Genomic DNA, 24,565 nt, shown 5'->3' on the forward strand with positions numbered 1-24,565 from the left:
GTGTGTTTAGTCAAGGCTATGTCTATTTAAGTTGCTAAATGGAATGGTTCATTTAGGGGAAAAAAGTGTTTTAAGGTTCTCTAGGGCTTTTTATCAGGTAGATAATGTAAATCCTACCCATGCCCAGTGAGATTTATTACCTCAGTTCCCCTCTGGATAATTTCTGGCTTCTTGAGTTTCTAGTCCAGATTCTGAGTGAGGTTCTGTTACTCTGGTTTGAGAGGTCAAACCTCTTATCTTGGAAACTAAACATCTTAATTTGTATTTGATCCACATTGTACATAATGTAAAGAGCCTAGCTGCAGTCTGAAAGATTAGATTCACTTCTCTTTTTACTTTTTCTGGACTTAGTTTGAGATAAATATCTAAGAATTGGCAGAGCCCAAGCTCATCTCTTAGGGATCTGTGGACTATGCATAATTGAATTTAGTAATTCTAGTTTCTTTACAAATTAACTGTAAATTATTTCTTTTTAAATCTGGCACTGGTTTTTTTTTAAAAGCTTTCTACTGCTACTGAGGTTTTATTTTTTAATTTTAATGATTCACATTGCAACACATGCATATCCCCCACACTCTTCACTGTCAAGATAATAATTTATGCTTGTTTTGGCACAGTGCTCATCTTCTTTGGAAGAAGGTTATTTTTAGTATTTGTGGAAATGTTCTCAAAGGATATGTGAGCTTAGGAGTGATCACAAACCCTCTTCTCTTGGTTATGCAGGACTGCTCACCAAATCAACTGGTATTTTTCTCTGAAATTTTTTAGATAGCAGTAATACTTGTTTTCCCTCTCTAACTAGAACCACAGAGCTTGTAACTGTATTTTCTTCTCCTGATATTACTAAAGAGGAAAATTAACCTAAAAATGACAAAAGGAATTTTGTTCGATTTTGGCGGAGTATCAACTTTCCAAAGCAGTCACTGGAATTATCAGTATTTAAGGACATTCGGATTGAATTACATGTGATTCTATAGGCTACTGCCAATATTTGTGAATGAGGCAAAGTATAAATATATTTCTTTGACATTTGCACTTGCTTTGCTATAATTTAGTAAATGAGAGAGAGGAAAAGCAAAATATATTTAGAAAAACATTTCTTTTTGTAAATGGGTCGTTTGTTCTCCTGTAGGGCAAGTGATAACTTAGGCATAGTGGTAACTTAAAGACACCTTATCTTTCATATTCATTTCCATGTCGTTCTGGAAATTACTCTTTATAAATTCTGATTTTCTGTATAGTAATCTTTTAGGGAATGAGAAATTAGAATTCAGTTTCTTCAGCTCTTTCTTTCCCCCACAATAACCTTAGCATCTTTATTATTCCCTCAGAGGCCCTATTGTCTTTATATGTCTCTTCACTGGGTGACTCTTTTCTTCCTAAGCCTATAAAACCTAAAACTGATTATCCTACTTTCAGTAAGCACCTGATTGCTACAGAATGTAGAGTGATATTTTTAGCTTTATGGAGGTGGTTATGGACCCCTTTGAGAATCCGATGAAAAACCATGGGTTTTCTACCCAGAAAAATGTGTATTACAGAATTTTGTTTGCAATTCAGGAGGTTCATGGATCTCTCTCATTACCACCGCATTCAAGAATTCCTGGTATAGGTAGGAATAAGAAAACATCTGGGGGGAATTCCCTTGTGGCACTGGGATCCCATGTTCCCTTAAGGATCTGGCATTGTCACTGCAGCAGCTCAGGTCACTGCTGTGGCTTGGGTTCAATCACTGGTCTGGGAATTTCCACATGTTGCAGGCACAGCCAAAAAAAAAATATATATATATGGGTATTTTTATACGTTTTTGGTGGTGTTAGCAGTGGTTTGCCAACTCCACCACCATCCATCAAAAATACTTATGGAGTTCCCATCGTGGCTCAGTGGTTAACAAATCTGACTAGCATCCATGAGGATGCAGGTTCAATCCCTGGCCTCACTCAGCGGGTTAAGGATCTGGTGTTGCCATGAGCTCTGATGAAGGTTGCAGACATGGCTCAGATCCTGTGTGGCTGTGGCTGTGGCCGGCAGCTACAGCTCTGATTGGACTCCTAGCATGGGAACCTCCATATGCCACGGATGCTGCCCCTAAAAAGCAAAAAAAAACTTCAATGCTGGGAGTTAGCATTGTAGCTCAGTGGGTTCAGAACCTGACTAGTATCTCTGTGGATGTGGGTTTGATCTCTGTCCTCGCTCAGTGGGTTAAAAGATCTGGCATTGCCTTGAGCTGCAGTGTAGTTCACAGATGAGGCTCCTATCCAGTGTTGCTGTGGCTGTGGCATAGGCCGGCAGCAGCAGCTCCAGGTTGACCCTTAGCCTGGGAACTTCCGTATGCCACAGGTACAGCCCTAAAAACAAAACAAAAAAACAAACTTCAGTGCTACCTTGCATAGAGACTTCTGCATGCTGAAGTTGCAGCCAAAACAAAACAAAACAAAACAAAACAAAAACCCAAAACCTGAGAATAGACACAGCTAGTAATCAAAACACATAGAAAGGTCTATCAGCTATGTAAATAAGTGGTTTTTTTGGTTGGTTTTTGTTTTGTCTTTTCGCCTTTTCTAGGGCCATTCCCACAGCATATGGAAGTTCCCAGGCTAGGGGTCCAGTCGGAGCGTAGCTGCCAGCCTATGCCAGAGCCACAGCAACACGGGATCTGAGCCGCGTCTGCAATCTACACCACAACTCATGGCAACACCAGATCCTTAACCTACTGAGCAAAGCCAGGGACTGAACCCTCAACCTCATGGTTCCTAGTCAGATTCATTAACCACTGAGCCGTGATGGGAAGTCTGTAAATAAGTGTATTTTTTGTAGTATTCTGAGGGTATTATTAGTGGGTATTTCTTTAGAGTTGTGTGTTGCAAAGAAAATGGACAAGGAAGAGGTCCCATCTTTAAAGTGGTTTAAAGTAAGAGAGAAAACTTTGCAAATGTATGAAACTAATTTTTCCCTGTGTTATAAATGAGAGCAATGAGATATTGAAAGTGTTGGTTCATGTTTATGTTTCAAAACTGGGAGTTCCCGTTTTGGCGCAGTGGAAACGAATCTGACTAGGAACCATGAGGTTGCAGGTTCAATCCCTGGCCTCGATCAGTGGGTTAAGGATCTGGAGTTGCTGTGAGCTGTGGTGTAGGTCAGCAGCTACAGCTCCTATTTGACCCCTAGCCTGGGAACTTCCATATTCCACGGTGCGGCCCTAGAAAAAAACAAAAAAAAAACAAAAAAAAAAAACTGAAGGGCTGAAATCTTAATCTATAGGCCGGAATTTTAGCCTTGAGGCAGGTCTTTTTAGGCTGTAAGAGCCAGGATACTCTAAGAAGCTGATGTACTGCCTTGGTGAAGGAGGCTACCTATAACCTGTTTGCAGCCTGTTTTCTCTAGCAACATGAAAGTTTGTTGATAACTTTTGCAGTCTGCCTTCATCAGTACTTTGAGAACCAACCAACTGGTGGCTCTAGGAGATTAGAACTCAGAAATTTGAGCTGCAGTCTTATCACTCAAATATTCTTGACTGTGAGCCAGCTCTGGCTGTCTTTATATGTGTCCTAAGTATCTTTTGGTTGACTAAGTTTTCTTTCGGGTTTATTTGTGTTTGGCACAGTCAGGTTGTGTGAGGACACAACTTTATTTTATATCTTTTGTAAAGAATAGAGGGCCTATGCTTGTGCAAGGTTTTAACTGAAGGGGACATTTGTCCATATAATAACTTGGAATAATCAGAGTAGCTATGGCATGAAAACTTAACATGCACATGTAGTGCATTTTTATCATTTACGTCCTGATAAATAATAGGTTTAATTCAAGGATCACCTCTTCTTTGAAGCTTTTCTTAATTCTTTTTTCCCTCTTACATCTCAGAATTGGCCACTCCTTCCCCTGTGCCTCTACTGAACCTTTTATGTATTTTTTTTTTCTTTTTAGGCCTGCACCCACAGCATATGGAAGTTCCCAGGCTAGAGGTCAAATCGGAGCTACAGCTGCCGGCCTACCCCACAGCCACAGCAACACGGGATCCGAGCTGTCTGCAATCTACACCACAGCTCATGGCAATGCCAGACCCTTAACCCACTGAATAAGGCCAGGAGTCAGACCCACATCCTCATGGATACTTGGTCAGGTTTGTTACTGCTGAGCCACAATGGGAACTCATACATATTTTTTCACTGCATTGTAGCACTATTTTTTTATAGTCCATCTCTGCTAGACTATGAGCTTCTTGAGGGCGTGGTCTTATTCATTTCTCTATATAACGCCTGGCACCTAGAAAGTACTCAAAAATGCTTTATGAAAAAGTAGATGAATGAACAGTATGTTAAATGTTATTACAAAGCACTTAAGGCAGGGAATAAAAACTCAGATGCCTTCAGGCTCCAGGCGTAAATAAGTTAAGCAGACCTGGTAGGAACTATGTAACCTGGGGAACACATGTCTTATCTAAAATGGGCAGCTGCTACTCAGATCCAGCCCATTGGTGCCTTAAGAATGCTGACCCTATGTTGCTACATCTTTTTTTTGAGAAGCCAGACATTTGAGTTTTTATATGAAATCTCTGTGAACATTGTGAAATGTTGCCAACTAGTTTGATTTTTTGAAAAAACTTTTATTGAGGTATATATATATATATATATATATATATATATATATATTTTTTGTCTTTTTGCCTTTTCTAGGGCCGCACCCGTGGCATATGGAGGTTCCCAGGCTAGGGGTCTAATCAGAGCTGTAGCCGCCGGCCTACACCAGAGCCACAGCAACGCGGGATCCGAGCCACGTCTGCGACCTACACCACAGCTCACGGCAAGGCCAGGGATCGAACCTACAACCTCATGGTTCCTAGCCGGATTCGTTAACCACTGCGCCACAACAGGAACTCCTGTTTTTTATTTTTAATTTTTTATTGTCTTTTCAGGGCTGCACCCATGGCATGTGGAGGTTCCCAGGCTAGGGGTTGAATCAGAGCTGTAGCTGTTGGCCTATGCCACAGCCACAGCAGTGCCGGATCTGAGCCATGTCTGCGACCTGCACCACAGCTCCTGACCAATGCTGGATCCTTAACCCACTGAGTGAGGCCAGGGATTGAACCTGCGTCCTCATAGATGCTAGTCATATTCGTTTCCACTGAGCCACGACAGGAACTCCCTAAAAGTGTAGATATTATGAGTGCCTATCTCAATGTATTTTCACAAATTGGAGTGATTTTTTAAATTGAAGTATAATTGACATACACCTACTGTTTTAGTTCCAGGTAAACAATAGCAATTCATTATTTCTGCACATTACAAAATGATCACCACCTATACAGATATTTTTGTGATCCAGACAAAACTATTGACTGGCAAGCCATCAATTTGCAACTTACGACAAAGGCTGTATGAGAAACTGAATAGTTTGATTAAGAATCACTTAATAGGTTAAAGTACGATGAAAGAGACACATCAGCCAAATGCAATGTGTGGACCTTCTTTGGATTATGATTCAAAAAAATGAAATGTGGTGCAGTGGGTTAAGAATCTATAGACCCCTGGCCTGGGAACTTCCATATGCCACAGGTGCAGCCCTAAAAAAAAAAAATCCACTACAGCAGCTCAGGTCACTGCAGAAACACGGGTTCAGTCCCTGGCCTGGTGTGGTAGGTTAAAGGATCCGGCATTGCTGCAGCTGCGGCATGAATTTAATCCCTGGCCCAGAAACTTCAACATACCGTAGGTGTGGCCATTAGAAAATAATAATAAATGTAAAAGAATGTTTATAAGACAATTGGGGAAATTTGAATGTTGACTGGCTATATAATTAAAGAATTATTGTTAACTATTTTAGGTGTAATATAGTTGGGTTTTTTTTAAATAGACGTTTATCTTTCTGAATAGTTTAGAGCAAAATTGAACAGACGGTACATAAGGTTCCCATGTACCCTGTGCCCATACATATGTACAGCCTCCCCTTAGCAGCATCTTTCCGCTAGGGTGGTACACTTGTTACAATCATTATCACCCCAAATCCGTAACTTACATTAGGGTTCACTCTTTTTTTTTTTTTTTTTTTGTCTTTTTGCTATTTCTTGGGCCGCTCCCGCGGCATATGGAGGTTCCCAGGCTAGGGGTCGAATTGGAGCTGTAGCCACCAGCCTATGCCAGGGCCACAGCAACGCTGGATCCGAGCCGCGTCTGCAACCTACACCACAGCTCATGGCAATGCCGGATCGTTAACCCACTGAGCAAGGGCAGGGACCGAACCTGCAGCCTCATGGTTCCTAGTCGGAATCCTTAACCACTGCGCCATGACGGGAACTCCAGGGTTCACTCTTGATATTGTACTTTCTGTGGGTTTTGACATATTTATAATGACATGTATCTACCATAATAGTATCTTAGTTCTTTTTTTAAAGAGTGCTTAAAGACGCATTCTGAACAATTTATAGATAGAATGAAATGCTGAAATTTGCATCAGAGTAATTTGGGAAGAGTGTGAAAGTTGACGTAAATGAAACAGGATTGATTATATTGATCATCGAAGCTGGGTAATAGGTACATGGGAGTTCATTATATTAGTGTCTCTGTTTTTTGTATGTGTTTGAAATTTTCCACTTCCAAAAGTAGAACAAGAGTCCACATTACGGAGTTCTCTTGTGGCACAACAGGTTAAGGATCTGGCGTTGTCATCGCAGTGGCTCAAGTCACTGCTGTGGGGCAGGTTCGATCCCTAGCTCAGGAACTTTCACATGCCATGAGTGCAGCTAGGGGGGAAAAAAATCCACGTTGGAGCAGAAGCATGATTTTGGGGTTTTAGGATAATAGGACACCACTGCTCATGACGATGCAGATATCTAGAACTTAGGTCTGCAAAGGTAATGGCATTCTCTTTTTTCATTTATAGGGCCTGAAAGTCAGTATACTAAGACTGCTCAGGAGATTGTGAATGTCTGTTACCAGACATTGACTGAGGTAGGTGGTAAAGAGGAGGTCCCCTTGGGATCTAGCTTTCTGGAATCCCTTTGTTCCCTTGAGTGATTAGGAGGCCTTCTTTGCCTATCCTACCTGAAGACGGATTTTTTTGTTTGCTCTTTTTTACAACTTTTGTATCCCCAGTGCCTAAAATACATGTTGAATAAATTCACTAATTTTCTTTATTTCTTAGTATGATGAGCATTTGACTCAACTTGAGAAGGATATTTGTACAGCTAAAGAAGCAGCTTTGGAGGAAGCAGAATTAGAAAGCTTGGACCCAATGACCCCAGGGCCCTACACACCTCAGGTGAGTTTGAGGACTAGGAACCTCCTTTTATAGTTTTCTTATTGGTTTGGGAAATTGGGAGCATGTTAACAGATGTATTTACTGAGTTACCCTTCTTCTCTGTCCTTCCTCTTCATATGCCTTTCGTGTGCTTTCTTGTCTTCTCAAAGGCTAAGGTGAGTGAGGGCCATGGGTCTTGGTGGCCTGGTTCAATCCAGAAGAGGCAGGTGTGGGATGAATGAATGGGTGGGGTCTTAGTTGTTCAGTCATTATTTAGGAATACCAGATTCCTGACTACCTTGGCCAGAGGCATCTTCGTAAGTCTCTGGAGCCCCCTCGCCCCATGCATTGGGGTTCTAGGACATCCCTGGATTATAGACATGGCACATTCCTGTGCCTTATAGATGCCTTATTACTCATTACCTGTGAGGTATCTCAGTGTAACTCAGATGTCACCTGTTTCCCTGGATTGATTTCCCTCTCCCTATAAATGAAGAAAGGTAATGTTTATAATGTTCTTATGTTTACATGTCAAAGACTAGAGAGCAAGATTAGTAAGAAATGTTTAGTCTTTCTGATCTAACCCTTGAATATACTAAGTATATTTCATCTATACTGTGCTCTGAGAGGATTGGCATATTTGAAGAATAGGACTTACCAGAATGTGGCTGTATTAGAGGCACTGTGGTCAAGTGGAAAGTACATGAAATTTGTCATAAAATAGTCCTGGGTTTTGAGTCTTAGCTCTGCTGCTATCTAGCTTTGTGACCTTGCAAGTTAACCTCTAATTCAATTTCCTTTTCTCTAAAATGTACTTTTTAAGATTGCTGTGAACAGTAAACAAGGTCATTTGCCTAGCACATAATAGATACTCAGTAAATGTTTATTTCTTTATCTGTATGAAAGTCGTCTACAGCATTCTCAGAGGCCCTTTCAAATTTAACAAAATATTTTAATGCAAATTTCTCCCACTTCTTGCTGGAAAACTTTTTTTCATTCTGCTCAGGTTTCACTCTGAACTAATAATGCAACCTATGTGATCTCTGTTGGATAATTGCTGTCTGTATCTCATTCATGCACTCTCCCTATATATCTTTTACTCTTTCACCCCAAAACCTAGGTCACTGAGGGGCCAAGTGTAAAGAACCCTAAGATATTTGTTCCAGGCCCTGAACAAGGAAAGGCTCTTGGCGTGTGGGGGCAGATTGGGTCAAGGGGTCTTGGGTGAGTGATGTTTCTCAGGAAGGTCCTATTTGCTAATATACCCACAGCTTCCACAAGGCCCTTTCTGGTAAGTTCAAGCCTGGGTTTTAGCCATCATTCCTCAGAAGAGTCTAACCACTGAGTGGTACATAGTAGCTGGTCTGTAACAGCCTAAGCTAGCCCTTTGGTGAGTCAGAGCCTTAGACCCAGAAGTCATCTTCCTTTCTTCCCTTCTGCTCTCACACTGTCTCAAATAGTTGAGGAAAACCTAGCAACTGTTCTTCCTCCTAAGCAGTAGCTGTTGTTTGGTGCAGTTAGAGGATCTCCTATGAAGAGTAGGGTGTAGATGGAGCCTCTTGGTTATTCCAGTTCACCCTCTCATTGCCTTCCCTCATCTGTATGCTTTAAAATAGTAATTAAGCCCAATTAATTACCTCTAAAACTGAGGAAGATGCATGTGAGTGATTGTCATTACTATTCTCAAACCAAAATGCTATTAAAGTGTGTTTGCCTAAGTTTAACCTGTCATAATACAGCTTTGGTTGTGTAGAAACATGATAGTAGTCATCCTTTACTTCCAACTCTAAATGGTGGTAATCAATAATGTAATTTCACTCAACTGTTTCTACCCAGCTTATGTTGCATCATATATTCAGCTTAACACTTTTATTTAAAATTGCTTTGCATTTTCCCACATGGCCTTTCACTCCCTGATTTTCTCTTCTGTTCCACAACTAGTTTATCTGCACTTTGTAATGCTTTGAATTCTGCTCTCTCTCCAAAATGCTGTTCTCAGTCTTTTTTATTTGACTTAACAACAAAGTAACACATATGTGCGGTTTTTTGTTGACAAAAGTAACATGCTCATTGGGACAAATTGGAAAATATATAGAATAAATATGTTACCTAAAATCAAGTCCACCACTCAGAAAGAACCAAGTACTATGAACATTTTGGTGTGCTTCCTTCATATCTGTAATATGTGTATGTGTGAATGTATAGACATATTTTAAAGTGAAATTGGTCAATATGCTTTTGTGTCTTGTTTTCACTTCGTGTTATAAGCATTTTATTTCTTTTCTTTTCTTTTTTTTTTTTTTTTTTGGCTTTTTGCTATTTCTTGGGCCGCTCCCACGGCATATGGAGGTTCCCAGGCTAGGGGTCGAATCGGAGCTGTAGCCACTGGCCTACGCCAGAGCCACAGCAACGCTGGATCCGAGCCGCGTCTGCAACCTACACCACAGCTCACGGCAATGCCGGATCGTTAACCCACTGAGCAAGGGCAGGGACCGAACCCGCAACCTCACGGTTCCCAGTCAGATTCGTTAACCACTGCGCCACGACGGGAACTCCCTTTTAAATTTTTTATTAGAGTGTTGATTAACAGTGCTGTGCCAATTTCTGCTATGTATCAAAGAGACTCAGTCATACATTTATACACATTCTTTTTTTTTTTTTTTTTTTTTTTTTGTCTTTTGTCTTTTTGTTGTTGTTGTTGTTGTTGTTGTTGCTATTTCTTGGGCCGCTCCCTCGGCATATGGAGGTTCCCAGGCTAGGGGTTGAATCGGAGCTATAGCCACCGGCCTACGCCAGAGCCACAGCAACGCGGGATCCGAGCCGCGTCTGCAACCTACACCACAGCTCACGGCAACGCCGGATCGTTAACCCACTGAGCAAGGGCAGGGACCGAACCCGCAACCTCATGGTTCCTAGTCGGATTCGTTAACCACTGCGCCACGACGGGAACTCCCACATTCTTTTTTTTTTATATTATTTGCTGTCACGGTCTATCCCAGGAGATTGGGTATAGCTCCCTGTGCTGTACAGTAGGACTTTTTTTTTCTTTTTAGAGCCGCACCTGCAGCATATGGAAGTTCCCAGGCTAGGGGTCAAATTGGAGCTATAGTTGCCAGCCTACACCACAGCCACAGCAACACAGGATCTGAGCTGCGTCTACAATCTACACCACAGCTCATGGCAATGCCAGATCCTTAACCCACTGAGGGAGGCCAGGGGTCAAACTTGCATTCTCATGGATAGTAGTCAGGTTTGTTACTGCTGAGCCACAACAGGAACTTCATGTATGGTAGGACTTTATTGTCTGTCCATTCTAAATATAATAGTTTGCATCTACTAACCCCAGACTCCCACTCCCCCACTCCCCACAAGTCTCTTCTCTATGTCTTTGAATCTCTTTCTGTTTTGTTGATAGTTCATTTGTGCCATATTTTATATTCCATATATAAGTGATACCATACGGTATTTGTCCTTCTCTTTCTGACTTACTTCACTTAGTATGGTAATCTAGTTGCATCCACATTGCTGCCAGTGGCATTATTTTGTTTTTTTTATAGCTGAGTAGAACATTTTATTTCATTAAATACTCTGAAAACTTTTTTTTTTTTGGTCACACCCACAGCATGCAGAAATTGCCAGGCCAGGGATTGAACCTGTGCTACAGCAGTGACAAAGCCAGATCCTTAACCAGCGGAACCACCCAGAAACTCCTGAAAACATTTTTTCTTTTCTTTTTTTTTTTGTCTTTTTGCTATTTCTTGGGCCGCTCCTGCGGCATATGGAGGTTCCCAGGCTAGGGGTTAAATTGGAGCTGCAGCCACCAGCCTACACCAGAGCCACAGCAACGCGGGATCCGAGCCGCGTCTGCAACCTATACCACAGCTCACGGCAACGCCAGATCATTTACCCACTGAGCAAGGGCAGGGACCGAACCCGCAACCTCATGGTTCCTAGTCGGATTCATTAACCACTGCGCCATGACAAACTCCTGAAAACATTTTTTAATAGCTGCATAATATTTCTATCCTCAGCAGCTTTTTAGAAAACTCTTTCCTACTTTTCCAGCCTGTTCTTTTTTTAGTCCCTCCTACCCTCCTTTCACTGAATAGTCCATTTGCTATATCCCTGTTCTCTTCAGGAGAGGGAAGAGGGAAGGGAACTATAATTTATTTGAGTGTGAAGCGTCTAGATAAGGAGCATAAACACATCTCTTAATTCTCCCAACAGCCTTGTGAGGTTGACATTATCGTCCATGTTTTACAATTGAGGAAACTAAGGCTTAGAGAAAGTAAGTAATTCGTTGAAGTTACTTAGCTAGCAAATGGTGGAGCCAGGACTCAAATCCAAGGCAGTTTACTCCAAGTCCATGGTTCTTCATGATGCCATTTTGCCTCTTTGCATCCTCTGGCGAGCTCATAAGCTATTACCCTATTCCATGCTCTTATTGAAATTGAAATTTCTTTATCCCATTTTCTGTTAGATGTCTCTAAACCAAACACTCAAAATAGCACTGATATGAAGCCCTGGGCCTAAAAGCAATCAGACAAGGCTTAGAAAAACTAAGTTATTGACCAGAAAGGCTGGTAGGACACAGAATTGCCCCATAGCTTTCCTGCTTTTCTGCTTCAGGCTTCTGATCATATACATTAGATGCCTATCTGCTATAATGAGCAACATTTGTTGGATTCCCAAAAACATATCCATGAAGCTATGTCAAAACTGTTTTCTCTTTAAATGGATTGTCTGCATGACCTTTTTGCAGTGAATGTTCTGAAAGAGTTCTCTGTGTGTCTTACTCCCTTTACTAAGTAGAAGCTAAGTTGTGTGATTTGTGCCACAGCCTCCTGATTTGTATGATACCAACACATCCCTCAGTATGTCTCGAGATGCCTCTGTATTTCAAGATGAGAGCAATATGTCTGTCCTGGATATTCCCACTGCCACTCCAGAAAAGCAGGTGACACAGGTAACGTGTTGTTTTTCTCTTTGTGAGATTGGTGGTGTGCTTGGGGGTGGGGGATGGAGGAGTGATGGTAGTAATGGTATTAAAGTTGATGATTGGACCCCTTGGCCCTGGGAGTGAAGGCCTGGAAATGCGATTTCAAGGTGGGATGGTGGCAAGTCTCATGACTGGCATTATCTTCTATCTTTTACCATGGGCAGAGTGTCAGGCACTGCAGAACTTAAGGGATGGTACAAGTGTGAAAAGTGTGTGAGTTATCAGAGCAACCTGACAGGTGACTAAAAAGACCAACTGCATTCAGAGACGAAGTTCAAAATAATTGCTCCGCTACTTTACTGTATATGTGTTATCTAAATTAAAGTTATTTATAAAATTAAATTTTTTAATTGGCCTTTTCTAGAGGTATCAGCAGATACTCCTAATCTGAAGCCAGAAATCTTATCAGCTTTGGTGGAGAGTGCAAAACCCAGGAGGGCTTTTCTGTCCCAGAGTCCGAAAAAGCTAGGGAAAGCTTGGGTTAGAAAGGAAGAGTCTCCTTGTGATGATACAGCAAGAGTAGGTCAATGAGCTTCCTTTTCTTTGGTTTTTTTACCCTACATGTGATTTCCAAAGAATGAATGGGGGGAAATGCACATGCCTTAAGCTGTGTAAACAGCCCCCACTAGCTGTGGGCTTGGCTGGGATATCAGGGAGGAGCATCTGTCCTGGGTGAGAGCCCTTGGTTAACTCCTCCTACTGGCACGTCCCTCAATGATGTGCTATTTGTGTTCCTTACTCAGATGCGCCAGGGCCGAGGTAGGCTGGGCGAGGAAGACTCTGATGTAGATATTGAAGGGTATGATGATGAGGAGGAGGATGGGAAACCTAAGACTCCAGCCCCAGTGAGTATGCTTGCAGAAAGCTTATGGTTACATTATACCCTTGTATGGTAGGAACCCCCAATAGTACAGGGCAGGCTAAATCCCAAGGCAATATCAAAGGGTCTCCATAGTGAGGCACAGCCTGACTTTAATCCTTGGGACCAGCTAAACAAATCTATCCACCAGAATTACTTCAAGTTCTTGTGAGGCAGCAAGGGGAGGCTGGTGGTGGCATCTGGTCTTTTACTTGGTTGATTGACTATACTTAGATCCTCAACTGATCTCATTCAGGAGGGTGAAGATGCAGATGGTGATCTTGCAGATGAAGAAGGAACTGTGCAACAGCCTCAAGCCAGTGTCCTGTATGAGGATTTGCTTATGTCCGAAGGAGAAGATGATGAGGAAGATGCTGGGAGTGATGAAGAAGGAGATAACCCTTTCTCTGGTACATATCTTACCATAGTGTCCTCAGGACTTAGTAGGAAGTTCTGGGTCACATATGCTGTTACCAGAAGCTGCTCTTTTTTGGGGGGGGGAGGGCGTCTTTTTAGGGCCGTACCCACAGCATATGGAAGTTCCCAGGCTAGGGGTCTTATTGGAATTATAGCTGCCGGCCTACACCACAGCCACAGCAACGCAGGATTTGAGCCTTGTCTGCGACCTACACCACAGCTCACAGCAATGCCAGATCTTTTCACCCACTGAGCAGGCCAGGGATCAAACCCGCACCCTCATAGATACTAGTTAGGTTCGTCACTGCTGAGCCAGGACAGAAACTCCAGAAGCCACTCTTTATTGAAGTCCCATTAATAGACCTCAGGGTACTAAGCACTCTCACTCATAGGGTGGTCAAATTCATTAGTCTTAGAAGAGGTGAAGAAATACAACGTAGGAGGTACGAAAGATGACAGTCAAAAAGGCAGTGCTGGGAAGTCCCTTGTGGCTCAGTGGGTTGGGGATCTAGCGTTGTCACTGCTATGGTGCAGGTTCAATCCCTGACCTGAAAACTTCCACATGCCCCAGGTGCGGCCAAAAAAAACCAAAACAAAACAAAAAGGCAGTGCTGAAGCAGCAGCTTTAATTTGAATACTTGACAGAAATGAGAAAGAAGTGTATAGGAAAGGAAAAAATTAAGAAAAAAAGTCCTGCTTTGGGATGTGGATTAATGGCAGTGGCAGGGGGGAAATGTAGAAGGAGATGAAAGGAAGAAAACAGATTGCATTGAAATGGAAAAAGGAAATTAAAAAAAAAATTTATCAAAGTATAGTTGATTTACAATGTTGTGATAATTTCTGCTATACAACAAAGTGATTCAGTTATACGTATACACACATTTCAGATTCTTTTCCCACATAGATTATCATAGAATATTGGGTAGAGTTCTCTAGGAAATGGGGGGGGGGTTGTTTGTTTTTTTAGGTCTCCACCCAAGGCGGAGGCATACGGAAGTTCCCAGGCTAGGGGTCGAATCAGAGCTACAGCTGCCGGCCTACACCACAGCCACAGTAACGCTGGACCCCCGACACACTGAGGCCAGGGATGGAACCTGCATCCTAATGGATACTAGTCGGATTCGTTTCCACTGCACCACAATGAGAACTCCTGGAAATGGTTTTTTAATTCACTTTCCAAACTACAGATCTTGTCAGTGTTGACCCTAGGCAATCCTCTGAGGTGAGGAGTCCAGGCAGGATGCCTGTGTAAATGCATGGGATTAACTAGTTCTAGAAGACTAAGCCAGAGATATTAATTCTGTTAAGCTTATCTCAGGATCTGTCTCTTTTCACAGCTATCCAGCTGAGTGAAAGTGGAAGTGACTCTGATGTGGGATCTGGTGGGATAAGACCCAAACAGCCCCGCATGCTTCAGGAGAACACAAGGATGGGCATGGAAAATGAAGAAAGCATGATGTCCTATGAGGGAGACGGTGGGGAGGCTTCTCATGGTTTGGAGGATAGCAACATCAGGTAATGGGCAGCAACATGCTACAGGGCTGGGCAACTAAGAAAAGTGCCCAGCTATGTCAGAGGGCCCAGCATCAGATTACTTTCATCCATCAAACATTGCCTGAGCACCTACTAGGGCCAGGCACTATGCTAGGCCCTTGGGGATACACAGAGGAGCAAGACATATCCTGCCCTTGAGGAGCTCACAGTTTAGTGGAAGATACTGATACAAACACAGTCATTACAAATACAGTGTGATAAGTGCTATATAGCATAAGTTAAATACAAAGTGCCAAGTTACCACTGAGGAGAGAGTGTCTCACTCTGCTTAATCAGGGAAACTTTCACAGATGGGAGAACATTTGGACTGGGCCTTACAAAATGAATAGGAGGCTCCTATTTAGATGAGTGGCAGCAGGTGAGGAGATCTTTAAAGATGGAACAATATGTTCAAAGGCCCAGAGATATAACAAAGTATATTCCAGAGCAAAGGGAGGTTGTTTGGAGTTGTCACTCCAGAGGTAGCAAGGAATTGTATTGTAGAGGACCTTAACTGGCATGCTAAGACACTTGGATTGTGGTTAATGAGAATCATCATTCTCAAGGAAGAGAAAGTAACATCAAATTCATGTATGTAATAACTCCAGGGCAATGATAAGGAATTCATCTAGGATCTGTTAGGAGTGGGGGCAAGGAAGGGACATATTCTAGAATGATTTAGAGGGTAGATAAATTGGATTTAGGAGGTAAGGAGACTAGATATGTTATGAAAGAGAATGTCACTGAGCTAGGAAAGAAGAAAAGGTATTAGATGGAGTGGGAAAGGAGGCAGAAAAATGAGTTTGTGATTTATGGTACATATAATACATACAGCCAGAGGTATCCAGCAAGCAAAAATGCATCTTTATTCATCCATCAAATATTTATCACAAGTACAAAAGCATTTAGTCTAATGGGAAACCTAAAATAGACAAACAGTTAATGATCACAGTGTAACGTGAAAAGTGCTGTGATAGGCAACCACAGAATTTTTCTGGATCTTGGGTTGGAGTAGAGGTAGGGGAGGTAGATAGAGAAGGAAACTGAGCTGAATCAGAGCAGGAATTAGCTAGATGAAGGGTGTGAAGGGCACTCCTGAGAGTAAGAACAGCATGTATTAAAGACATAGAGCCATGAAACATTTTGAGAGAATGCAAGCAGCTCAGTGTGGCTAGAACTTCTGTTCATGATCCATATGATAAAGACAATTTAAAGAGGTAGGTAAGGACCAAATCCTGAGGGGCTTGAGAGTTATGGGCAGACATTGAATGAGAGTAGTATGATCAGATGTGTATTTTGGAAAGCTTACCCTGGGTCCCAAAAGAAAGATGGACGAAAGACATGAATTAACAATTAACAAAAGAAGCGCAAACAGCCAATAAATATATGAAAAATTAGCTTCCCTAAGAATTAGAGAAATGCAATAAAACAGTGAAATGCAATTTTTTACCTATAAGATGGGCAGCGATTAAAATGAATGATGATGCCCAGTGTTGGAAAAGGCAAGAGGAAAAAGACGTTGTGAAACAACGGTTTGGTAATGTAAATTGATAAAATAGGATGAGAAAGTACAGCGATTTATCATAAATCAGAAACTTTAAAAACGTTTATCTCCTTTAGCCCCCAAATTCCATATCTAGGAAGTTATTCCATGGGAATAGTAAAATACCTTCATCAAGATGTTTGTACAAGGATGTTTATCACATCATCGTTTCTAGTGGGTAAAGACAGCTTAAATGTCCTAGTGAGAGACTGTGTAATAAATCATGTTACAGCTAAACAGTGGACTACCATGCAGCTATTAAGACGATACTATAGATGTATGTTTATTGACATGGAAAGATGTTCATTATAAACATTAGTGAAAAAGCAGATTCCTGAAGAGTATATAGAGTATTTTGTAAATAAAGAAAAATGGTTAAGCATCAAAGTGAAGTATATAGAAAAAAAAATTGGAAGGTCTTATACCAAAAAATTATCTCTGGGTGGTAGTTATTGGTGATTTTTTTTCTTTTTTCTGGTGTATATTCTTATTTTTTTAAAACCAGTGAACATGCATTACTTGTGTGAATTTTTTTAAGTAAAAGTAAGAATAAACAAACAAACAAAAAATAAAGAGCACTCTGGCAGAAATGTGAAGAATTAATTGGGAAAGAGCAAGGCTGGAGACATGAAGTGGTACAGGCCAGAGATCACAAAGGACTAAGCCAAGGCAGGTGGAGTTGGGCTGCAAAGGAGGGGAAAGTAACAGGATATATTGAAGAGGTAGAATCATCAGAACTGTTGACTAATTGGATATGTAGATGAGTGAGGCTGTGAGTGGTAGATGAAACTATGAGGCTCTCAGAGCATTTATGGTCATGTAAGCTGGCAGTGTGTTGTTCATGTGTAGGGGAGTCTTTCATGCAGGTTCTTGCATATATGAAGCTGGCAAGTTGATGTTTTTGAACAGGATCATTTTTCTCTCAGGGACCTGTAGAATAGTCCAGAACCAGTCATTTTAGTGTCCAGGGGAGGTGAGATGGGCTGATCCCTTGGTGGCACTGAGAACGGGACTGGTCAGCTAGAGGATGGTGTCCGAGCTTGAGAGATGACATGTTTCTCTTCTCAGTTATGGGAGCTATGAGGAGCCTGATCCCAAGTCGAACACCCAAGACACCAGCTTCAGCAGCATCGGTGGGTATGAGGTATCAGAGGAGGAAGAAGATGAGGAGGAGGAAGAGCAGCGCTCTGGGCCGAGTGTACTAAGCCAGGTCCACCTGTCAGAGGACGAGGAGGACAGTGAGGATTTCCACTCCATTGCTGGGGACAGTGACTTGGACTCTGATGAATGAGGCTTCCTTTGGGCCTCCTTGGTCAGCCTTCCCTGTTCTCCAGCCTAGTGGTTCACTTTCTCCCCTCCCCCCATTTGTTTATATTTGTACAGTGTCTGATCCTGAAATCACCAGATTAACTAACACCTTAGGCTTTAAAAAAATAGTGCGCAAATGATAATAAATCGCCTCTCCTGGTCATCCTGGGGCAATGCCACCCTTTGATTTAAAAGGAAGCAACCCCCTTCCCTCACCACTAAGAAAAAGAGAGCAATCCCCTCCCTCCCCAGTGCCCTCCTTTAACTTCCTTTGTTGCTCTTGGTAACATTTTTTTTTTCCTGTGGAAGGAGGAGAAATTATGAAAAAACTAATAACTTTATGTCCTCTTGATGTATTAGAAAATTTCCAAGCATGGTATCATCTCAGTTTTCTAATTTGCAGGTTGGAACAGGTGACAGTCCCCTGCTGGGACAGAGAATTGGGTTCTGATAGACTCTGTGCCACACTAAAAACATAAACCTGGTGGACAAGCCGCCCATTGTTTTATTTATTTATTTGATAATACAATGCCTTGTTCCTAAATGGATTGGAGGCAAATGACTCTAAATTTTTGAAACAGCCTATATATCAGAAATGATATGTTGCCATGTAAATGTGTTCTGTCCCTTCCCCCCCCCCAGGAAAATGGTAGGGGAATGGTAAGTTCTTTAGGGCAAAGACTGTGTCTTCTGTTTTCTTTTTATGATTAGGCTATGGTTCTGTGCAGAGTAGGTACTCAGCGAATGTTTCTGGAATCATAACATTCTCAACAGATTTGTTATTGAGCATCTGCTTCATGATAAGTACTCTGTCAGATCCTTGGGATGCAAAATTAAATAAGACACATTCCTTTTACCCAAAGATCTCACCATGAAGTTGGGGGAGGGGGAGTGGAATTCAAAATATGTTAATAAATCATTACAGTACTGTGAGATAAGTGCAATTAAGAAGTTTAGATATAAAGTATAGGGGAAAAAAGAGGAGCAATCATGTCTGAAAAAGTCAGGGAAGTGTTCTTGGAGGTAATTTTTAAGCTGATGGTTGAAGAATTAAGTAGTAGGAGCTTGCCAGATGGAAAAGTCCAGGCAGAGTGTAACATGAAGTGAAAAGGCCGAACTCTAGAAATGGCAGAGTGTGTTCCTAGTTTGTTTGTTTGTTTGTTTGTACCTGCCTTGTTCCAGAAAGGATTTAAGATGGTTTATGTTCCAGTCTTTCAATGCTGGAATGGCTAGAGATGAGACTGAAAGATGGACAGGAAGTATATCATCAAGAGCTTTGAATTTGATGCTAATAATGCGTGTGAATTTTATATTATGAGAAATGAGGCGCTCTGGTGGCCTGATATAATCAGGTTTATGTTTTAGAATTTTTCTGTATATTGAATGAAGAAAAAGAATTGAATCGTATGTAACAAGTGTGATCCCATTTTTTGTAAATGACAAAACCATGTGTGTATATTTATATGTGTTTATATATACTTGTATATGCAAAGGAAAAGGTCTGAAAGGATATATGCAAAACTGTTCACAGTGATGACCTCTGGGGAATGGGCTTGGAGGGGAGGGAGCTATATACTTGTTTGTATGCTGGGTGGGCATTGTGCTTTTATTTCTGCATTGTTTGAATTTTTTATAAGAATGTATTATTTTTGTAATAAAAAATTAAAAATTCCAGCAATAGTGTGGAGAATGGTTTGGAGGGGGGCAAATTTAATTTAAGTAGGAGTAACAGATCCTGAAACTAGGGCTGTGGCATTAAGATGGGGAGGAAGGGGATGAGTGTGAGAGATCTTTATTTTTTTTTTATTTTTTTTTTATTACTCAAATGAATTTATCACATCTGTATTGAGAGATCTTTAGAGGGTAGAGTCAACAGGACTTGACCAGTTGGCATTTGGGGGTGGAGAAGGAAGAATGGAAAGTGGCTTCCAGAATTTGGTTTAGGAGAGTGGATCGGTACATGGTATTCATTCCTTCATTCATTTGTTCCTTCAGTATTTATCAAGCAGTGTGCTAGATGCCAATACAGAAGTAAGGTGTAGTTTCTGACTGCAAGGCACAAGTTTTGGAGTTCCTGTCATGGCTCAGCGAGAACAAATCTCACTAGTATCCATGAGGACACAGGTTCAACCCCTGGCCTCACTCAGTGGGTTAAGGACCCAGCGTTGCCGTGAGCTGTGGTGTAGGCCAGTGACTACAGCTCTGATTCGACCCATAGCCTGGGAACTTCCATATGCCATGGGTACGGCCCTGAAAAGAAAAAAAGTTTAATAAAAAATGATTGTTGGAGCTCCCCGGTGGCTCAGTGGGTTGAGGTCCAGCATTGTCACTTCTGTAGCTCAGGTTGCTGCTGTGGCATGGGTTCCAACCCTCCTGGCCCAGGAACTTTCACATGCTGTGAGCATGGCTCCCCCAAAAGTTATCATTGCAATAAATATTTGTGAGATTTCATGGTGATAGGAAGAAGTTACCAACTCTGCTGCTGTGGAGTAAGGATGAGAAGGACCCTTGATAGATAGATAGATCATGAAGAGTAGGAAGGAGTTTGCTGGGGGAGGGGTGGAGAGGGGAAGAGGGCATTCTAGGCAGAGGGAACAGAATGGTGAGGGGCGTGAACCTACGAGATCTGTTCATGAGATAACAAATAGTTATGGATGGATAGAATATAGGAAGCATATGCAGGGAGTTCCCGTCGTGGCGCAGTGGTTAACGAATCCGACTAGGAACCATGAGGTTGCGGGTTCAGTCCCTGCCCTTGCTCAGTGGGTTAACGATCCGGCGTTGCCGTGAGCTGTGGTGTAGGTTGCAGACGCGGCTCGGATCCCGCGTTGCTGTGGCTCTGGCGTAGGCCGGTGGCTCCAGCTCCGATTCGACCCCTAACCTGGGAACCTCCATATGCCGCTGGAGCGGCCCAAAGAAATAGCAAAGACAAAAAAAAAAAAAAAAGCACAGTGTCAAAATGGATGGCCAGGTGAGAGAAGATGGAGACTTAAACTGGCTGAGGCATTGGGAGTAGGGGTGGAATAAAAGGTACATCTTGGTGATTGATTGGATAATGGAAGGGAAAAAAAGTGGAACCTAGGTTTCTGGCTTAGGTGATTGGGTGATGCCATTCACTGAACAAATTGAGCGTGGAAGTTACAAGAAATAGCTAAGTTCAGTTGGGAACATGTATGTTTAAAGTATGATAGGTAGATAAAGTTCAGGATTTGTGCAAATGTGGAATAGGTGAGATCACCCAGGAAGCATGGGTAGAGTCAGAAGAGCATGGAGGGCAGAATGCTGGTGAAGACCAATGTTTAGGGCTGGTCAGAAATAGAAGGAAAACTTGAAGAGTGATTATTTCTTAAACCAAGGAAGGAGTTTGAAGGAAAAAAGAAGGCTTAGCATATATACCACAGTAAAGCCTGAGAGAGAGCCTTTGGGTTTGGTAATTAAGAGGTCTCCTGGTGACCTTAGCTAGTAAAAGCAATTTTAGAACAGTGAGATTGAAAGCCAGCTAGCAGCAGAGTGAGGAACAGAGGGAAGATAAGAAAGTGACAATAGGGATCAGAGTACTCTTTCAAGAAGCTAAGCTGTGAGGAATAAAAAATGAAGAGTCTCTTTTTTTTGCCATACCCCAGGCATGCAAAAGTTACCTGAGCCACAGTAGTGACACCACCAGATCATTAACCCACTGAGCCACCAGAGAACTCCAAAGAAAAAGAGTCTTAAGATGGAAAATAAATAAGTATGCTTACATAGGCTTAGGGGAGAAAGGGATCGAGAAGGAGGAGTTGGGAAGAAAGCAAGAAAAGATAATTGTTGGAAAAACCTCTGTGAAAACAGAAAGGAATGTTAGCATAGGTAGCATTTCCTCCCATGGGAGAAGAGATCTTTTCCAGAGACTAAGAAGGAAGGATGGAGTTACAGATCAGTGTATGGATGAGAGAGATAGGAAGTTGGAGGGGTTCAGACTTTATAGCTTCCGTTTCCTCTGTGAAATAGGTAAAATCATCCTTGTGAGTAAAGTGAAAATGGGATGGGAGTTTGAATTAAAGTGTTGAACTACTGAGGGAGATAATGGAAAACAGGAAACCATCTCGTGTCCTTCAGTAGACAGGTTGAATTACGACACATCCAGTCAGTGAAAAAATATGCAGCTGTTAAAAAAGAATGAAGAGGGAGTACCCATTGTGGCTCAGTGGGTTAAGAACCTGACTAGTATCCATGAGGATATTTGTTTGATCTCTGGCCTTGCTCATTGGGTTAAGGATCCAGTGTTGCCACAAACTGTGGTATAGGTCTTAGAAGCCGCTTGGATCTGGTGGCATTGCTATGGCTGTGACTAGGCCTGCAACTGCACCTCAGATTTGACCCTTAGCCTGGGAACTTCTGTATGTCTCAGGTGCGGTCCTAAAAGAACACAAAACAAAAGAATGAGGAAAATTTACCTGTGCTATTATTGAAAGACATTTTTGAAAAAATAAGTCATAGAATAGTGGGTGGCATTTGATCTCATTTATTAAGGGGACAGAGGGGATGTAAATCCATATTTTCATACCTGGAGATTTGGCAAGATGTACTTCAAACTGTTAACCCTCTAGGAGTGAGGTAGGCGGGGAAGAGGATACTTTCTTTTCACTATAAACACTTCTATTAACGTTGAAGTGTTTTCCTTGTATTCTTTTTTTTAATGGTCACTGAGGGGAATGGGGGCTGGAACTGACTAAGGATCCATAAAAGGATTGCTAGGTGTTGAATGCATAAACGAGACCATCCAAAATGGTACCAATTTACTGAGGGGAATGGGGGCTGGAACTGACTAGGGATCCATAAAAGGATTGCTAGGTGTTGAATGCATAAACGAGACCATCCAAAATGGTACCAATTTACTATATTGTGTGGTTTTTCTCCAAAGGTCTTCAGCCACACAGCTGTCAGGGTATAGAAGCAGAAAAGGTAAAGCAGTTTGGATATAAGACCTGGATATAAGACCTGGATATAAGAGATAGATTGGCCAATTTCCTTTCAATAACCATTTCTTGACAACTCTGTACCAAGCACTGAGTTGGGTGCTACGAATACAGTGCTGGAGATGGACAGGTCCACACAAGAGTGTAATAAGTGAAATAACAAAAACAGTGTCCTATAAGCTACAGGGGAGGACGTGTAACCCCAACTTTGGAACTAAGGGAGATAGGCCTCCCCAGAGATGAAGGCATTAAGGGTCAGGGAATGAGTATCATTCCAGGGCGAGAAAATAGGATGTACAAAGAACATGTGACTAAACAGTTAGGGGTGGGCAGAGCATTGTGAACACAGAAGGGGCTGACAAAACCTGAAACTAAAATTAGCCAGAGTCCAGATCATGGAGAGCTCTATATGCTTGGCTAAAGAATCTGAACTTAGGAGTTCCTTTTGTGGCTTAGTGGTTAACGAACCCAACTAGTATCCATGATGGTTTGATCCCTGGCCTTGCTCAGGATCCGGCGTTGCTGTGAGCTGTGGTATAGGCTGGGAGCTACAACTCCAATTCTACCCCTAGTTTGGGAACCTCCATATGCCACGGGCTTGGCCCTAAAAAGATTTTAAAAAAAGAAAAAAAGAGTCTGGACTTAATCCTAAAGGCAGTATGGGTCTATTGAAGAACTTGGATCACTTTAGCAGCAGTTTGGAATATGGATCGTAGAATAGGACTGGAGGTGGTTGTGGCAGTCTTTTAGGCAAGGTATGAGTCAGTTGTAAGGCAGGAACAATGGGCAAAGATTGGAGGGAATTGAGGAGGTAGAATGTACAAGTGACTGATGAACTGTGAGGGATATTTCAGTCTATTAGTCAAGAAATATTGACCGAGCCTAATGAGTGCCAGGCATTATTCTTGGTGCTCCAAATACAGCAGTGAATAGAACATACCCCCTTCCTTCAAAGACTTTTAGATCTAGTGGGGGAGGAAGACAATAAACAAGTGAATGAGAGTGAAAGAAGTATTCTGGAAAAAAAAGTACTCCAAAGACAAAACAAAGTGATACGAGAAGGTATGGGATGAGGGTTCTATTTAATTAATGGTCAAGGAAGACCTTGCTGAGTAGCTGTCATTGGTGTATAAATATGTATGTATTACTGTGATAAAGTTAAAACATTTTTAAAATTTTGAAAAAGCAATAAAAGAACAACAAAAGGTACTTTTTTTTTTTTTTTTTGGTCTTTTTAGGGCCACACCCTCGGCATATGGAGGTTCCCAGGTTAGGGATTGAATTAGAGCTGTAACTGCTAGCCTATGCCACAGCCACAGCAGCGCAGGATCCAAGCTGCGTCTGCAACCTACACCACAGCCCATGGCAACGCTGAATCTTTAACCCACTGAGCAAGGCCAGGGATCAAACCTGCCTCCTCATGGATACTAATCAGATTTGTTTCTGCTGAGCCATCATGGGAACTCCCAAAGGGTACTTTGAAAGACTGGCTAGAGAAGTATGAGGAAACCAGGATACACTGTTTCTAGGGAAGACAAAAGAGAATTTCAAAGAATGGAGTGGTCAGCAATGTCCAGTATTTGCAGAAAGGTCAATCAGGTAAGAACTGAAATTTGTCATTTGGATTTGGCGGTTGGTGAGCCTAGTGAAAACAGTTTCTGTTGCATGGTATGTGCAGAAACCAGATGGCACGTGGGCTGAAGAATTAAACTGAGGAG

At 42.0% G+C, this 24,565-nt stretch overlaps 1 protein-coding gene across 20 annotated transcripts in view; it reads left to right on the top strand.

Annotated features, from left to right (window-relative positions):
- TAF1 (TATA-box binding protein associated factor 1) overlaps positions 1 to 19,566 on the top strand; it is an 84,146-nt gene extending 64,580 nt beyond the window's left edge. For 6 of the 20 annotated variants that reach the window (XR_014835601.1, XR_014835611.1, XR_014835603.1 and 3 more), the window contains exons 33-38: positions 6,877 to 6,944; positions 7,138 to 7,258; positions 12,074 to 12,199; positions 13,348 to 13,501; positions 14,846 to 15,023; positions 17,653 to 19,566. Coding sequence is in view for 8 of the 20 variants with exons in the window: in XM_021079950.2 (XP_020935609.2) it covers positions 6,877 to 6,944; positions 7,138 to 7,254; positions 12,074 to 12,199; positions 12,976 to 13,077; positions 13,348 to 13,501; positions 14,846 to 15,023; positions 17,653 to 17,875 (968 nt within the window). In the remaining 12 variants the exon portion in view is untranslated. Of the gene's footprint in view, positions 1 to 6,876; positions 6,945 to 7,137; positions 7,259 to 12,073; positions 12,200 to 12,975; positions 13,078 to 13,347; positions 13,502 to 14,845; positions 15,024 to 17,652 lie in introns of all 20 variants that reach the window. The other 14 variants (XR_014835609.1, XR_014835613.1, XM_021079952.2 and 11 more) reach the window with 3 other exon arrangements.
- The last annotated feature ends 4,999 nt before the right edge of the window (positions 19,567 to 24,565 follow it).

The sequence above is a fragment of the Sus scrofa genome, chromosome X, assembly GCF_054392235.1.
Source record: "Sus scrofa isolate SSC_HxYL_T2T_F1_AM1 chromosome X, Sscrofa_HxYL_maternal_Yorkshire_Landrace_v2.0, whole genome shotgun sequence".
In the NCBI taxonomy this organism is placed as follows: Eukaryota; Metazoa; Chordata; class Mammalia; order Artiodactyla; family Suidae; genus Sus; species Sus scrofa.